We start from the raw sequence: 18,842 nt of genomic DNA, 5'->3' as shown, positions 1-18,842 counted from the left end.
TGAGATCTTCCCAAAGTCCTATTATTTTTATTAATTCCTTAGATTAATTTTCTCAGGCTATCATAGGTATTTATAATGTGGCAAATGTGGTGTGAAGGAATGAATTGTCAAACCATGGTGTATTATATCCTGTAACTACTTTTAAGGTGAAATGTTTATCTAAATTAAATTTTAAAAATTGTTCCCTTTGTGAACTATTATTTGGACAATAACAATAGTATTATAGAAGTTTGGTTTAATTCCTGAAACTTTAAAAATAAAGCAACATATTACTTTGAAATTATTTTTTTCTAATGTAATTGTTTTTTTTCTCTGTCTGTATTATAAGGGAAGAGGTGGATTCCATGCCTGTCCTTCCCTTTAAATGAATAATTAAGATGACCTCACTGCTCGGTTGGCAAGTGTATATCCTTGCTTGTATTTCAGAGTTCAGGCCTCATCACTGTGAACTTTCTTTCCGTTTAAAGGGCAGTTTTTCTAGAGGAAAGAAAATATAATCAAACATGAAATTATGATACACTTGCTGTTGCTATAGTTACAGCTGACTGTTTTTACATCCTAAAAATTTCCAGCTTATAGCCTTTATATCTTAAATAAGAAAATATACTCATTTTATAATGTATGCCTCAGAAATTCACTTTTGTGATTTCGTTCTCAATTTGTGTATTTAAGAAGAGAGTAATGGGCTCCCAGGATATAAGTTTGTCTACTTTCACTGAATAAGTGATTTTAAAAGAGGAATTATTGAGAATCCTTACTTGTAATGAGTTATCATTTTCCTGTTATAAACTATATTTCATTTTATGGCCGAAGTAGTTATTCAGAGGTTTTAAAAAATGAAAAACACATGCTAGCAGTTCCAGGGAATTTTATGCCTTGAGATTTTGTTGGAAAAGAGGCCAAGTAATGGTAACTTAAAATGCATAAAAATGTAATCATCCCTAGAAGAGAGATTTTATTATACTTTATTGCTACTATAATAAATGCATTTACCACAAGACTTGGGTAATTCAGGATCTTATGATTTTTGTTTAGGATTGAAAGACATAGGTGACATACAGTGACAAATATGGGTGGCAGTACTCAGCTTCTTTACTTCCTCTGAACCCTAAGCAAGCTTTGGTAGTCATCACAGTTAGTCATTAGTCATCATTTCTCTTCTCCCTTTCAGTATTCCCAGTCACTCTCAGGACCCAGTGATTTCATACTGCTGACTTCACTGTTAATATTCAGAGCTGGGCAAAAGGTGTGGGTGCTTCTAATAGAGCACTCCCCTCTTTAGAACAGCCTTTAATTAAAGCTTACCTAATCTAATGTAATGCCTCTACTCTTTCCCAGGGAAATGATAAACTGAATTAATTAAGCTCAGATTTTTTTAATTTAAAAGGCTGAACTTGTTTATTTGTATTTATATTAAGCACGGTATCCTGATTTTGTATATATAAACGTCACCTGCCGTGTCCGTGGATAAACTCAGCCTTCCTCCTGCTTACTTTGCCATTAGAATTAACTGTGGTAACCATATGTTCAAGACTTTTCTGAAACAGTCCCAGTTTCAACTATTTTGCCCCAATGAATCTATCAACAAATACACAAAATCCATAATGAAAATAGCCAAGGAATTCCAGTGCTTCAGTGTCTATCATGCTTCTTCCAGACCTCATTTTCATATAAAGAAACAATGTAAAGGCTTTGGGGAATTTTTGTTTGTTTTCTCCCAGTCTGAGCATGTATTCTCTGTAGCAGGGGTCGCCAGTCCCTGGGTCGTGGACCAGTACTGGTGCGTGGCCTGTTAGAAACTGGGCCTCACTGCAGGAGGTGAGCGGCAGGCCTGGGAGCATTACTGCCTGAGCTCCACCTCCTGTCAGATGAGCTGCACCTTTAGATTCCATTAGGAGCAAGAACCCTCTTGTGAACTGCACATACAAGGGATCTAGGTTACACACTTATGAAAATCTAATGCCTGATGATCTGAGGAGGAACAGTTTCATCCCAAAACCATCCCCGTCATCTCCGGCCCTGGGGTCCATGGAAAAATTGCCTTCCGTGAAACCAGTCCTGCTACCAAAAAGGTTGGGGGTTGCTGGTCTATAGCTTTAAAACCATGGAAACCATGGTCCTCAGTGGGACCTGTGAATCTCAACTGTCACTCTTGGTCGCTCCCAGTAGTTTCCTGTCTGAATTATCTTAACTGCAAAAAAGAAATGACTCCAGCATGCTCTTATCCTGGACTCTTGGCTATCAAGATCCATTTAGTTGTGCCTTTCTGTGTTTCCCTTAACAGCAAAGATGATAATAGTGCTGCTATTTTTTTAAAAATTGAAAATACTATAATATTCTGTGTATCATTTTAAAATTGAAAAAAAAAGAGAAGTCAGTATAATTTTAATGCATAGAGTTCAGTTGATTTTCATGTGACAATATTTACTTTGCTAGAGTGGTGACAGTTTCTTGAACAGAAAGAGCAAGATTACCCTTTGCACTAGTGACTTTTCTTATTATAAGTAAGTCTTTGACAAAAATGTATCACTCCCATTTCATAATGTGTTAACATAATGATCCGTCACTTGAAAATGAAAACTTATCACAATATAGTTGAGAGATCTTGTTGACTGACCTGAGTGCTGATTCAAATAGTATTTGGTGATTCTTTAATCTGCCCCACTTTGTCTTTCAGCATTCCAGTGTATCAGAGTATCATCCAGCGGATGGCCATGCGTTCGGTAGCAACATTTACGCAAGAGGATCCCACCTGGACCAAGGGGAAGCTGCTGTTGCTTTTAAGCCAACTTCTAATCGCCATATAGATAGGTAACATTTAATGAGCACCCTTTTGAGAGCTGTGGATAACTGTCTGATCTAGTGCTAACAGAGGTGACAGTGTCTGTATTGTCTGCTGCTTCTTTAAACTTTCTGTCTGTTAATTAGTTGATAAAGTTTCAGTTGTTCCTTTAGAGAACTGGTTTTGATCAACAAAAGATGTCTGGACCTTCAGTCTGTAATTCTCATTTAGTGCAAATGCCTTTGGATGACTTTCCATTTTTTAAAAGATACTTCTGACAAAATGTGTACATTAAGAAGAAAGAATTGTCTTGAAACCCTCCATTAGTTTGTACCAGATGGTCTCTAAGGATCCTTCCAGCTCTGTAGCTTTTAAAGGAAACAGTTTCCATCTTTATCTTCACCCAGTGAAAACAAATAAGCCTTCCTTTAGATAGATATATTTAAACTGAGTATAAACTAAATATTTAAACAGGGTCAATGCCTTATTTGTCATTCGTGCTATTTCATCTTTTTATCTTGACTTTCCAGTTTTATACTTCATTTATTCTTCTATATTTTCACTCTTAAAAAATTTAATATAGGCAGAGATGGAGAATTGGGATGAGAAGAAATAAAGGAACTGGAATAAGTTCTCTTTTTTTTTAATTTCAAATCTTGTTTTTAGTAAGTGAGATCTACATAGAGCCAAGCCATGTAGAAAAGAGAAAAGGAGGTAAAATGTTGATAACACGGGTATAGGAGGAGGGTCATTCAATGAACTGGGGGTAGAGAACTCAGCCTAGTACTTTCCTGCTTCAAAGCCTCTCTTACCACAAGAGTTATATGCCCTTTATTTCTTTTTTGTACACTCTTTTCTTAATATAATCTGAAGAAAGTGAGATTCAAAATTTTTGTTCTTTGTCAGGGAAGGTGACAGGTAATGCTTAAAGTAATTGCTGTAGAAATTACACAGGTATAACTCCAAGGGCACCAGTGACATTAAATTGAGTACAAAGAAAAGTCAGCAATGAATAATATATATTTTAAATGCCAACATATGAGAATGTTTTAATTATATAATTAATTTTTAGTAGATACAGTTGGAAATCGGTTTTGAAGCTTGAACATTATTTCATTGAAATCATTCTTAACTAACTTAGTACTCGTCTTAATATTTTCTTTTTTCTTTCTTTCTGTCTTAGATGTCAATATTATAGAAATCATTTCAGATTAATAGATTTCTTTCAGTTTTATCACTTCAGTAATTTGGATGATTTTCCACAGCTAAGTAGCTAGAAAACCACTTGAGTGCATATGTAGAGTACATATTGACATTAGAAAACTTTTATCAGGTTCCATTTTAAGACCACATCTAGCATACTGTGGTCACTCCATAAGTGTAGATTTATTTGATTGATGGATTGGATGAATAAGTGCATGAGAGTGTATCCAGTATTTCAGAGTCACTACTTCCCTGTCCTTCACCTGCATATCTATAAGGGATAGTATTACTGATGGAATAAACTCTGCCATTTATTTTGGGCACCTTACCACAGAGTCTTTTAAAAGCTTACCTTGATTTGTATGATCTTTATCGAGTATCAGGGAAATGTAACTTTGGTTTATTGATTTAGTTATATCTTTGTACCCCTTCTACTTCCAAAATAGATTCAGTTAGCTCACTTAAATTATATGTAGTTAAAGTAGTATTATTATTGAAAATTAAATAATGAAATAAAATATAAAATTAAGAAGTTAAGAGGGAAGATGAGAATTTTTATGAAGTGTAAAAGTTGACACTATTGTTGAATTTCAGATTTGTCTTTCAGATTTCTGGCTGTCAGAACAAAAAGAGAAACATAATCATTTGCTAACATTAGGAAAAGGAATGAGTATCAGTTCATTGGGATAAAAAATGCTTTTCTTACTCCTAAATTCTCAATAATATTCGTCTCATGAAACTTAATGTAGGATGGGATAGGTGATGTCAGGGACATTTATTTTTAACAATTTTTTTTCCTCACCACAGAGAAGGCTGTCGTGAATTTTATAAGGTTTCTTTTAGTAACCTTTGATAAATAGAAATTTAAATAAAATATAGTGAAGGAAATTCCATGAAGGAATAATAGACTAGAGTGGTCAGAAGTTCGCCATAGAAAGAATTTTTTTGAATACCTTGAGTGGTGGGTAGATTTTATATCTCAGTTGTTCTTATGGATTCTGCCTCAGCTGGACTTAATAGGAGCTAGGATAGTTGATAAATACATGAATCATTGATGTTCTGTGTTGCTAAGAAAATTTGTCATCATTTTGAAAAACTCTCTGAAAATTGTGGTCTGATATAAAATATACAGAGGTTTGGAATTTGTTGTTATAAATAATTATGATTGACCTTAAACTCTATTACATAGCAGGAATGCAGTAGATACTGTTAGAAGAAAAACTTCAGACAAATTAAATTTAACAGTGTAATTGAGCAAATGGGGGGAAAAAAACAGCTCATGAATTGAGGAGCCCCCATAATCACAGCAGATTCAGAGAGACTCCAGGGATGCCTCATGGTCAGAGCAAATGTATAGACAAAAAAAGGAAAGTGACGTACAGAAAACGGACGTGAGGTATAGAAACAGCTGACTGGTTACAGTTTGGCATTTGCACACAATTTGAACAGTCAACGGCCTATGAGTGCTTGAAGTATGGCTGCTGGGATTGGCTGAGACTCAGCTATTGTTACAGAAGCATACTCCTAAATTGGGTTTTCAATGTGTCTACCTACTAAATTAGGTTATGATTTGTCCACAGGACTCAAGTGTGGAAGTACAGAGGGCTTCGCAGAACATATTTAGCTTAACAATGCCATACAAAGTATATTCACTGTTCTGTGAAATTACTATGCCATTAGGTAGACCATTCGTTGAATTTAAAGCCCACACCTTTGAGTTTTATAGCTTACTGCTGTCAGATGCAATTAATATTTTAGAGAAGTTCTCAAATTACTACTGTCTATATGTCTGCTCTCTATCAAGTGGCATATCTATTATTCCAAATCAGAAACTGAGCCCATACCTTTTGTTACATTCCATAGCTCTTAAGAAACTTTGGTACCTCTTTTTTTTTTGAGACGGAGTTTTGCTCTTGTCGTTCAGGCTGGAGTGCAATGGCACAATCTCGGCCTACTGCAACCTCCGCCTCCTGGTTTCAAGCGATTCTCCCACCTCAGCCTCCTCAGTAGTTGGGGTTACAGGCATGTGCCACCATGCCCAGTTAATTTTGTATTTTTAGTACAGATGGGGTTTCACCATATTGGACAGGCTGGTCTCAAACTCCTGACCTCAGGTGATCCGCCCTCCTCAGCCTCCCAAAGTGCTGGGATTAGGGGCATGAGCCACCGCGCCTGGCCAAGAAAGTTTGGTACCTCTGAAAAATTACAAATTGTGATTATCTGTTTGATAACTATGGTCAGTGTCATATCCATGCTTAACCTATAGAGGGCAAGAAGCTGTGAGCCGTAAAGATTTGTAAATTCTAAAGCACTTAAGGTAAACACTTCTGAGACCTGCAAGATAAAAAAAACTTTGTTATAGACCCTTAACTCTCCATTATTAATAATGATTATTTTGCAGATCATAGGAGAAAGGAAAATAGGGGAAGAGAGGAAGATAAAACACTGAGATTACTGTTTTCCTAATGTTTGGGGTAATTGAATCTCTTTTATCCCCCAAATGAAATCTTAGTAGATTAAATGTGAATATATAAAGTAAATAAAAGCAGAGCTATTCCAGTAGGGATAGGGATGGGAAATCTATGGAACACAGTTTTAAAATTATTATTATTAATAACATATAATAATTACTTCACCATAATTTCACCTTTTCCACCAATCTTCTTTTTAATGTACTAAAAATAGCCAATAAGCTGTTCATACATGCTTGTCTATAAGGTGTTCTATACTGGTCTTCTTTCTTCTTTGTCCCTATCTCCCTCCTCCAATGGAGTTACTACCTAAGAGGTAACAAAAACCTATGATGACAGGATACATTATGTCTACAACTGTCCTGCAGGCCCTGGTATAACTCAGCATTCCAGAGAACTTGGTAGACAGCAAAAATAATGGCAACTTGACGGGGTAGGATGACCTAACATCTTTAGTCTCTACCTGCTATTTCCCTTGTAGAGATGTGTAAATAAATGTGGGAATGTAAATGGAGGAGAAGACTAGGGAGTAAAATTAATAAAGGGTTAAAGTAATTTTATTATTGAAATAGATGAAGAAAATACAAATATTTAATGCATCAAGTGTATTGTGTTACAAATAAAAGCAATCTTTAGTTAAGTTATTAAATCTATTAGTACTCATTTAATGATTAGAAGAGGTATTTGGTTTTGTGAGGAAGTTTTATTTTTAAAAAATAGGGCCCATACACTTTTTAAAAGTTTATAGTGAATTAAATTATTTATTTATTTGAAAGTGTTACTAGTCTCATACTTAGTGCATATCTGTCTTTTTTTGCAGTTTAGATAACTGTGCAAAGTGTTTCTAAAAACCGATGTCTAGTTATAAATTTTTAATTTACATATTTGGTTACTGAATTGCAGACATTGCCTGAATTAGTGAAATCAACATATAACTAAAATTACCACTATGGAAATTATTTTCAGTCTCCTTTAATTTTATGAAAAATACTAACATTTGTCTTCATCTAGTTCTTTTATGGTAGAGATGATAATTAACAAAATATCCAGTATATGTATTTAGTTGACAAAGAATTTATAGACTTGGATTCTTGATTTTTCTAAGTACTACCTAGCCTTGTGATTTTGCATTATTTGTTTTTTTCCATGGCCACAGTTTGTTCGTTTTAATAGCAAGAACTTTAAAGTAACTTGTATTTGTCATAATGTAAAATGTAATAAAATAAAACTGCTGTAACTTTTCAGAAAGTTTTCTGGTAGAATTTGGCTTGTCTTAATGTTTTCTGTTTTTATCCTTTAGGAAGAGCTAAAACAGAATAATAATCTTTTTTCTTTCTTTTTATAGAAATTATGAACCACTCAAATCACAACCCAAGAAATATGCCAAATCCAAGTATGACTTTGTAGCAAGGAACAACAGTGAGCTCTCAGTTCTAAAGGATGATATTTTAGAGGTAATAGAATTTTTTCTTTTTTATACTCTTAATAATGTAGTTTTATTGTATTACTCTTTTGGTATATAACTAAACTTTCCTTCAAAAGTGTTATATTACTAAAGACATAGTATATGAGAAATACCTGCATCTATTTAGAAGAGGTATACAGATACTCCTTCTAAGGGAATAGCTTTAGAATACTCCTTTATTTGTTTTTTTGTGGGAAGGGGAGGGGGTGGGCTTTTTAATTTCCTTTGCTCTCTTCCTTGCCCTCTTTCTTCTGATATTTCTTCATTTTGGAGCCAAGGCTAGTTATCAATTCAGATGTAGAGGCACATAATAGTTCAATAAGAGACATTTTCTTTTTTTATCCTATATCCTTGCACAGATATACTCAGCAGTCATTGAGCTAATGATGTTAGGGATAGTCCACCACAACACCAACTTCTCTTTGTTAGGTTCTAATTGAGAGTTCATCTTCTTGAATATGTAAGGTGAATTATCACAATAAATTTTGTAAGGAAAAAAAGTGATGTTTATATACGTTTTATTTCTATCGCCAAAATGGAGACAATGGGTTTTTCCAAAAGTCATTTTAGTCCTTAAGTCCTTTAAGTACTTTAGTCCTTAAGTACTTCAAATAATGCAGACCGTTCTTTGGAGGTAAAATGGACCTTGTGTAGATTCACCATAATGATACCTTACCTACTGTATACTCATAAATGTCTTAGTGTAATTCCTGAGAATCATTCAATCAACACTATGTTGATGCTGAGTTAATTATCAGAAGTAGAAAAATTTTCTTCGTTGAAGTCTAGGGAACTTCCTTCGTAAAATGGCTTTTATATGGAAATTATACCTTTCTTTTCTTGCACGTGACAGATACTTGATGATCGGAAGCAATGGTGGAAAGTTCGAAATGCAAGTGGAGACTCTGGATTTGTGCCAAATAACATTTTGGATATTGTGAGACCTCCAGAATCTGGATTGGGGCGTGCTGATCCACCTTATACTCATACTATACAGGTGAGCATGATTTCTTAGTAAAATGTAGTATGTACACATTTACAAAGTTATCACTCTTAAAGAGGATTTAAACACCTTTGTGTATTGATCATTTTGATATGTAGTTGGTTATATATTTTTTTCTAGAGTAATTGGTTGGGGAGTGGCAATGGTGAGAGACACAGGGAAAATTACACATATGTTTTCTGATTTACTTCTAGAAATTGTTCAAAATGTTTAGCAGTAGGTGCCTGATTCTCTGAAAGCTTTTTCCCCCGATCTATAGTATTTCTGACATTAGAAGAAATGGTATTTCTGTCTTTTTACCCACAGCTCTCCTATCCACTAGTGGCTTCCTCTTGATAGAGGATGGCACTGAGATCGTGGCTTGGTGTCCAGCAGTTCATCTTCAGCCCTTGCCTTCAGTCTCTTAAATGATCTGCCACTGACCAGCCTTGAACTTGCACTCATCTCACCTTACACCAGTACATGAGTACTTGTTCAGCTGGATTACAGTATTTTTCCTCTCTTGATTTTAAGATTAAAATGTACTTATGATATAGATTAGATAGGTCAGATTCTCTTTTCCTGATCACTGAAGGCCTATGAAGGTCCATTCTTAGGGCCTATGCCACATTTTCAGGATTTCAATGACCCTGGTCAGCTCATTCGCCCTAACATCTGAATTAACTTGCTTTTAAATTTGGGAATTTTAGACCTGTGACAGGCTCTCTAGAGTCAGGTCTGTAAACAAAGAATGGATGGACTCTCTCAGGTGCAGCCTATAAATGTGGGGTGGCTTCTCATTCCCCAAGAAAGAATTCTTTAATTTTCAAAGTCTTGAGAAAAAGATCACATCTGACCTCATAGTAATGTCATGAATTTGAGTAGAAGCTGCACAGAATATGCAGTGAAATCATTAATTTTTATATCAGATCTAGGCTTAAAAAAATACAGATTGTCCAAAGCTGGAATTGTGGTCATACTTCTGCTGCTATGACAATTTATTTCAGTACTTATGGCTCCTCATGGCATTCACGCCTGGGCTTGGTCCTGTGCTTATCCAGAGGGACTTGGCCTTACTAGAATCCATGAACCAAGTAAACATTCAAAATAAAGAATTTGTGTGTAGTTTCTGTATCTCGGTAACTTAAAGTGATGGCAATGGAAATTATTTCCTGTGTTATGTTTTGGCTGGCCTGATGTGTGTATATATTATGTATTACTTATTTTATGTTCATCATTTGTCATTAGCTGTTGATGCCAAAGAAGGAGTTTGAGTTATTCAAGGTATGGTCTCCTCCATTTCCCATGGGTTTCTGAAGTGAATTTTCTTAGTTTTTATACCTTTTTCTTTTCTTAGTTCCTACTTTTCTGAGTTTAGTATCTGTTTACCTAATACAATATAGGCTTCTGTCTGGTTCATGAATACCAGTTCTTCATTTTCTTTCCTATAGAGGTAGTATATGCTTGAAACCTATACTTAAAATAATGGTAGAGTACATACCTTGGGCTGTATCAACTAATTTTAATATGCAGTTCATGGTAAGCTCTGAGAAGCACTATTCATAAAGGATATCCCTGATCCCCATATGTGAGCAGAAGGCAAAAGTTTGTATTTTAAGTGTTGAAAGCAATTATCCAAATTTGTTTTTGTGTGCGTGGTTGCTGGAAATAAGCAAACTTTGATAAAATAAAATACTTAAGCATCCAATAGTATAAATTCTATAATAGAAATTTTCTCCTACCTGAGATTCCTAAAGAGTTTAATATCTCTTACTTTTTGCTGTTTACTGTTCAGTCCTGTCTTTTTCTTTAGTTCTGATTCTTGGCTTGAGCCATAAGTTGACTTTTCCATTTAAAAGGTTGCTTCTGTCTAAAACTGAACCAAAACTATTAATATATATCATAGACAGGGAAAGTATTTTCAGAGAATGTCAAACCTATTCCTCCTTTCTTAAACAGAACCTCATCTTTTATTTTTGTCAACTTTGGCACAACCAAGACATTTTTTTAAGAGTTCACAAGTTTCAGGAGTTTGTTTTGCTACTTTATGTAAATAGAAACTTGTGGTTCTTATAGGGATTGCCTATTTGGCTCTTTCGTTTTAAACTTTTCAACACTATCCTACTTTCTTCTTAAAAATTCTGATTGCAACTACAAACGTAGTAGTGTATGTAGAAATGTGTACAGAGGCTTTCTGTGTATATACAGAAGCGTATGCTGTTCAGATTGAGGGCCCTACTTTTAAAATATATTAAAAGCAATCTGCTTTTTAACACCTCCTGAAAATTTTGGGCTGAGCTCAACAAAACCACTAAGACCTTGTAAAATTTTAATAAGCAAGCTTCACAGTCTGCTTTGCTGTCTGCTATCTGGCATAAATCCTACTCTAAAAGGATTCCTATTCTCAAAACATTTATAATATAGTCTTTAAAAAAAAAAAGAATAGAGTAAAATGGAAAAGAAAACATCCTTGGAAATATGTGCCAGTCATTTTTATATCTCTACAACAGTGTCACCAGATACCCATATCTAAAATATCTAAGGAAAAATCCTGTAACTTATTTCAGAATGATAATTAAGATACCACAATATTTATATAATAGATTCCACTGATCCTAATACCCTAGCCTTATAAAACTCAACTGGATTGCAATTTTATGTCTTACTCATCTTTTTATTCACTCATTCCACAAATACATATTGAGTACCGGCATCTCACACACTTGGTAAAAAGAACAATAGAAAGCCTAGCACCAAGCAGATCCTTCCCGAAAGCCCGCTTAAGTCCACAGGTCATCTGCCAAGGCCTTGCTCCTTCCTGCATGCTTGCTGTATCCAGAGCAGCGTGACCCTCTCTCTCCTCCTCAGATACAGCCCACACACTTGTTTTCCCTTCCATCTGTCTCTCTCATCTAATGATATCAAAACTTTGAAGAAATATAAAGAAACTTCTTTTAACAAAAATATTTTAGATTCCTGCACCATGCTGCCAAAAGGCAAGCAATGATTCATTACTTAAGTTTGCTTCACATTCACAGAGAATAACATTCACAGATATTCCACTCTAGAGAAGATATGCCAGTGACCAGTGCTCACGCTGTGCCAGGCATTGTTTAAGCACTTGGCAAATCCAAATTCGTTTAATTCCCATAACAACCTTGTGAAGGAGGCACATTTTTTCATGGGAAATTAAGGTGTAGGAGACATAACTTGCCCAGATTTATACAGCTGTATGAAGCCAGGATTGGGCCCCAGTGCTACGGATCCGGAGCCTGTGCTGTGTTGCATTCTGCTGTTCTAGAGAATAGTGATTACAAAAGGTTATTTCGGATGGGCACAATGGCTCACGCCTGTAATCCCAAAACTTTGGGAGGCCAAGGCAGGCAGATCACTTGAGGTCAGGAGTTTAAGACCAGCCTGGCCAACATGGCAAAACCCTGTCTCTACCAAAAGTACAAAAATTACCCAGGCATGATGGCACACACCTGTAATCCCAGCTACTCAGCAGACTGAGGCAGGAGAATCGCTTGAACCCAGGAAGCAGAGGTTGCAGTGAGCCGAGATTGTGCCACTGCACTCCAGCCTGGCGACAGAGCAAGACTCCGTCTCAAAACAAGAAAAAGAAGAAAAAAAAAGGTTGTCATCTCTTTTTGTATAAACCCATAGTTTTTCTCTGTATTAATATTTGAAGTGGTATTTTCTCAGAATAGCTTTACTTTGCATTATACTGTGGTAAAAGTTGATCTGATCAGTCACAATCCTTGGAAATTGATTTTTGCCTTATGTATCCATTCCCTGGATTCCATGGTATCTTTCATTATTTTATAATTTAGGAAAATAACCCAAATTATATGATTTACTTAGAATAGGACATTTTGTAAGTGGTGGAAGTAAGGGAATTAGGTGTAAACTATTTCCATGCAACATCTGTGAGTCACCAAATATTTAAAAAATGGACACAGTCATGACTCTTATTCTTATGCCCTTACATTTCCTATAAAGAAATCGATATAAATAATGGCAGTTTCTGGGTGAAGGGCACAAGTGCAGCTCTTGCCTATTGTTCACACACTTTTTATCAGAGATTCTGTTCTGATGACAGCGATGCTCATACCAGGCACCACCAGTGAATAGGTGTTGAATTGCCACCTGGTGTCCCTGAGAGTCTGGGCTATTTAATATCCTCACATTTGAAGTGATTTTTAACAGCTCTGTAAAGACAACCATTCCCACCTAATGTATTTCCCCCATGGCTTCAGCAAAGTTTTAAACATAAAAGAAAGAGTAATAAAAATATACAAAAGATACTGACATAAAAGATTGAATAAACCACAGAGAAAGGAAGTCAATGCTGAGGAGAGATTATGGAGCGATAACACGTCTTTTGATAAAGACATCTTTTGATAAAGAATGTTGTACAGCATTCCAAGGCTTTATAGTATTTTAGCCGGGCAATAGATGGACATCCAGGGTGCTTTCTCCCCACCTGGAAGCTACTTGCCACATAAAGTTTCCTGATCTTTATTTTGACTTGATTCTCAGACCTCTAGCCCTGTGGCTGCTCATCTACTAGAATTACCCTTGTGCCCATTTAAATTTGCAAGCTATATGACAAGAGCAGAAACCACCTCCTCCCCTAATGTTATTCATTGTATATCCAGTGGACTGACTAAAGAAGTCTCTCATTTATTCTTAATTATTATCTATGCATTTATTATTATTATAGGTATTCTTACTCTACCAAGATTCAAATAATTATGAATGTCCAGTCTCTGTGGTCATGTGAATTCAACAAAACATTTCCCATATTCTCTGTTGTCTAGCAAGAGATATTGTAATATGATACCATGAGAAAAGCCCCAGTCTAGGTATTGGTAGATGAGGGTTCTAGTCCTTAAAGAGAGCGTTTTATATTTCTGTGTTCCAATTCACTTGGTCATGAAATAGAAGGAGTCAGTTATGTGGTCTCTACAGTCCAGTCTAGGTATAAAATCTTCTCATTCATTATATACATGTTTAAATAGCCCTAAATTAAAAGGGGAAATATTTTCTACAGGTGATTACTAAACCACTAACACTACTAATTTCAGCCTATGTTATTAGTGCTCTGTTTTTTAAGCTCAGTCCAGACATTTAGATACTGCTGGACAGAGTGACCATTCTACCAAAGATGGCTTCATACTCTTCCAGCCAGACCAAGCTCCTGATAATATTCAGTTCTTCAAAACTGTTTTTTAAAAATTAATCTCGGAAAGACTCTGCTCATTAATTATAGGCATGGTTTTTAGACAAAGATGTTTACTTTTTATTCTGCCACATGTATTGACATTTTCTCAGAGGCTTCTTAATGATAATTTGAATAATACCCACTCTAAATATATATATGTATTTTTATACATATATAAAGTATTGATAATTACTGTCTGACATGCACATGTACATAATTTTATTAAATGTTCTATGTTTGTTCAGGCTGCTCACAAAGTTTGAAACTAAAGCTCACTAAAATCACACCATAATGCACTGCAGTGTTACCTTTTGTAAAATCAGCTAATAAAACAAGAATTACTCTTGCATTTAATGCATTCTCATTGTATTCTTTATGAGCAATAGGAATAAAATAAACCTATATCTTAGTATTTTACTTAAGCATAGTTACTATGGAAGTACTTTACACTGTTTCTACTGTAGTAGAATCTATATGATTAGTTTTCCATGGCTAGATAGTGATGGGAATTAATTATAGATTTACAGGCTCCTTCACTGGTTGATTGTGGGCATGTAATTTTACTGTCAGACTAATTTACTGTTTCTGATATTTGATGTGAATTATAATTGATATTATTTTAATTCCATTTCCTGTATTAATTTTCTCATTTGATGTGATTTGCTCCATTTTCCTAATAGCAATTACTTGGCGAGCTGTCAGAGGTAACCCACATTCGTTCCCTCATGGCACTTCTTTTTAATATAATTTTTTGGATTCAGTCTCTGGACTTAACACCCTCCAAATGTTCCAGCTGTGCTTAGTTTTCACTGCAGAGTTCCAAAGAAACCAAATTTAGAGGAAAAATGTGTAATTTAGAGTAGGTTAAATATTTAAGAACAGTTCAATTTTAATGGCTTTGTTGAGCTTACTTGCATAATTTCCCCTCTGAAGCAGCATCTTGTATGAATCAGGACCTTATCTCTCAATAGCATTCTTTAATTCTTTAGAATTTCTACTCAGCTGAAGTTGCTAAAGAAAAGTGACTCATTCCAACTTAATTATCAATAGGAAAGTAAATTTCTTATGGGGTCTATTAATTCTGCCTTCTTTCAGAGAAAGAGAGACAAAAAGATGCATTTTACTTCTAACAGAACTTTGTATTTGTGGGATATCACAGGCAAGAGTAAGGAAGTGACAGTTGGGTGCAAAAGTAGGTCCACACCAGGCTGACGAACCCTCCCAGTTCCTAGTTGGGGAGTCTGAGGGGTTTGTGAAGATGTGGTACTTTCAGTGTTAATTACTGGGAAAGTCTCAGACAAACCAAGAACAGTTGGTCAGAATTTCTTTTTTGAATTTGGAGCTTCAGTACCTTTGTTTCAGGAGAAGAGTGTTCAGAGTGCACTTCTGTTCTCCAAGACATTCTGTAAACTGAGATACACTGGAATCATTAATTCTGTAGCTTCAACAAAACATAGCCAAGAGACAAACGTAAGGAAAGGAAGAGCAGTAGTTGGGTGGTAGGTAAAGAGGAGTAGAGAAGCTAGGGAGGGACACAGAAAAGTGACGTTAGGAGTCAGTGCTGATTCTTTTTCTTCTACATGAAGAATTTCAAACAGTTTCCATGGAAGAGCTGTCTTGGTTGCCATTCAGAACCAGTTGTCACGATTCAAGGAAGGTACTTCTCCCCTTTTCATGTCAGAGGTTGGAAACATGGGGCAGGAGGAGAGGACTAAGTAAAGAGGAAAATATGCAAGTAAATATAATTTATGGCATACATTTTCATATGGGTTTTCTTTAATCAAATATGTATTTTAAACCTATTATTTTGTTAGGTCATACTGATAAAGTTGCATTATGTAACAATGGCATGAATGAAATAAGGCACAGAACATTTGGTGAGTTTATTTTCAAGCTTGATTGTGACAGTAACACAGTTTATTCACTTTCTCACAGTAGTATGTGATGACTAGCAAAAGCAAAAATTATGAGTCATGTCATGGAAAGCGGGCTCATGGCATTTTTGTTTGTTTAGGCTTTAAAAACAATAATTGAAACTATGATGCTTTTGAAACACTAATGTGAGAATTCATTAGCTCTTCATGAAATTATGTGCAGAGGACATTCTTGTCAAGGGAACATTGCATATACATTAATCAGAAGACTTTTGTGTGTGCTAAGTATTACATTCTGGTGATGTTTGCTGTATTTTGACTGCTTTAAGTATTTTATTGGCCCAAATATAGGAAGATTGTTTTGTGGAGAATAATAATAACAATTCATTCTTTCATTCTAATACAGTATTGAATACATTAGAAATATTTCTAAGCCTTGAATGCTAAGGGGATTAGAAACTCAGTTTCTGTCCCACCTAACTCCCTTCTTTCACTCTGAGAATCTTACCCTCTACTCCCTCCTTCCCTCCCGTCCTGCCTCTCTCCTCCTTACCCTCCTTCTTCCCTCAGCATCTACCAGCATTATAAACACTCCTTTCAGATATACTTCCATCCTTTCATAATACACTTCCCACTTCCTCGACCCCATCCCACTGGTCGGTGAGTAGCAGCTTTGAAACAAAGAGCTGAAAAGAATGAGGGCTCCTTCCCACACCGGTTTCCACAGGTGTTAGTCATTTGCCATGAAGGTGACTGATGAAGGATGATGTGTTGTTTTTGAGTAATAGTTTAATGAAAAAGTGATGTGTCTCTGTGTGGTGTGTATTTTTGTTTGTTTTTGATCTCTGTGGAAATTGGGAGGACTCTCTTAAAATCAATATTACCTGATATTTGGGCCATTTTAGAATTTAAAACTAAATACTGTTCTAATCAAAGGACCAGATTACCAAAAGGTCTTTTTGCATGTAATATGCTAAGCCTAAATTAGAATAATTAAAATTGTGCCAGTGCAGTATCTAAACTTTGCCTTAATTACAAATAATTGCCCTGTATCTTTGATTCTAAAAAGAAAACGTGCCTTTTGAGAATTTGGAGCCTCTCACAATGCGTTACCTATTAAAATTGTTTTATTTCGATTTAAAGTGTTAACTGTTGTGTGTGTTTTAATAAGGAATATTCACAAATGCTGTTTTATAGGTATGCCTAACAATCATGTTTTTAAAATTATTAAAAAGCATTTTGTCACACCTACCTTTTTTAATACAAATGGCCACAGGTCCCTTTCTAGTATTCATTTGTGAGTTGCAATCATAAACATTTAAAAACCATACTATTACCCTCACAACCATCCACCTCACATTTCCATTTTAACGAGGGAAATTTCTAATTTTAATAAATTAGCATTAAGATGCTGGCAGAAAAAGTTATGCCTTGAACAAAATAATACCAATATTTTAAAATTATTTATTAGAAACAGAATTTAAAATCTTTGAATATAGCATACATTTAAAATGAGTAAGTAATGCTTTATGCTATTGACATTTAGACTTCCAGTGCAATTGCAAATTATTATTAGCATAAATTTAAAAATAATTATAAATCTTTCTACCTCCCCTGGTCTTGTGTGATTCCAAGCCCAAATTCAGTTTTCTTGACATTTATTATTATAATACTACTATTTGCTATTGACGTAGCCTTGTGACTCCTTAACTGACATTTTGACTTCGAACAAATTATGTAGAATGTTTAAAATACGATTTTTAATGGTCATTATACCATATAGGATTACAGATAAATTTGTAATGGGTTTGCAAGTAAGTTTAAAAATAGCCAACAATGTCCTCTCCAAGTATAATTTGTTTTCCTAGCCTAGGTTTATATTTTTTAAATTTTAAGTTGATTATTTGCCTTTTTATAGAAACAAAGAATGGAGTATGGCCCAAGACCAGCTGATGCTCCCCCTGCTCCATCACCTCCTCCAACACCAGCTCCTGTTCCTGTCCCCCTTCCCCCTTCCACTCCAGCACCTGTTCCTGTGTCAAAAGTCCCAGCAAATGTAACGCGTCAAAACAGCAGCTCCAGTGACAGTGGTGTCAATATCATGCGAGACAGCCAGAGACACAAACAACTTCCGGTGGACCGTAAGTTTCCCAGGGAGGCAAAAAATGTCTTCTGCAAATTAAAAGCACTGCTAAGTAAAATATTGTTTACTGTTGATTCTGCTTGTATTAAATATAAATAATAGTCCTTTATACTTGCATGGTACTTAATAGATTGCAAAGATTTTCACCTGGTTTCTCATCATCTATGTGGTTCTGAGAAACAGGAAGTATTCTGTCCGCTCTCTAATGCATGCCTTTCTACTCCTTTTCCAATCTATCATGATGGTTGAATGCGGACTCTGGAGCCAGACATCCTGGACTTTGTATAGTGAAACAGCACTTGCCAGCTGCCTGACCTTCAGTGGTTTAATTATCCTCTCAGCACTTCAATATCTGAGAAGTGGAGAAAAATAATAGTATCTACTTCATAGGATAAGCGTGAGGATTTAATGAGATAATGCATAGACAGCATCTAATTCAGTGCTTCTCAGCCAGGAGCGATTTTGTCCTCTTCTCCATCCTTCTGAGGACATTTGATACTGCCTGAAGACATTTTTGGTTGTCAAAACTGGGGGATGCTACTGATGTCTAATGGGTAGAGACCAGGGACACTTAGCAACAACTTACAATGCACTGGACAGCCTCCAACAAACGGAATTATCTGGCCAAAAATGTCAATGGTGCTGAGGTAAACCCCTGACTGATTCTGACACTGTATGATACATAATACGCAATC

General features: G+C 35.5%; 1 protein-coding gene across 2 annotated transcripts in view; it reads left to right on the top strand.

The window, feature by feature from the left end:
• The window catches only part of EPS8 (epidermal growth factor receptor pathway substrate 8), a 286,550-nt gene that overhangs the window by 257,167 nt on the left and 10,541 nt on the right, over window positions 1-18,842 (top strand). For both annotated transcript variants that reach the window (XM_011990822.1, XM_011990823.1), the window contains exons 15-18: window positions 2,678-2,811; window positions 7,802-7,910; window positions 8,775-8,918; window positions 17,923-18,145. In XM_011990822.1, coding sequence (XP_011846212.1) covers window positions 2,678-2,811; window positions 7,802-7,910; window positions 8,775-8,918; window positions 17,923-18,145 — 610 coding nt within the window. The remainder of the gene's footprint in view (window positions 1-2,677; window positions 2,812-7,801; window positions 7,911-8,774; window positions 8,919-17,922; window positions 18,146-18,842) is intronic.

The sequence above is a fragment of the Mandrillus leucophaeus genome, unplaced genomic scaffold (assembly GCF_000951045.1).
Source record: "Mandrillus leucophaeus isolate KB7577 unplaced genomic scaffold, Mleu.le_1.0 Scaffold383, whole genome shotgun sequence".
Taxonomy (NCBI): Eukaryota; Metazoa; Chordata; class Mammalia; order Primates; family Cercopithecidae; genus Mandrillus; species Mandrillus leucophaeus.
This window is presented reverse-complemented; position numbering and strand designations above follow the sequence as displayed.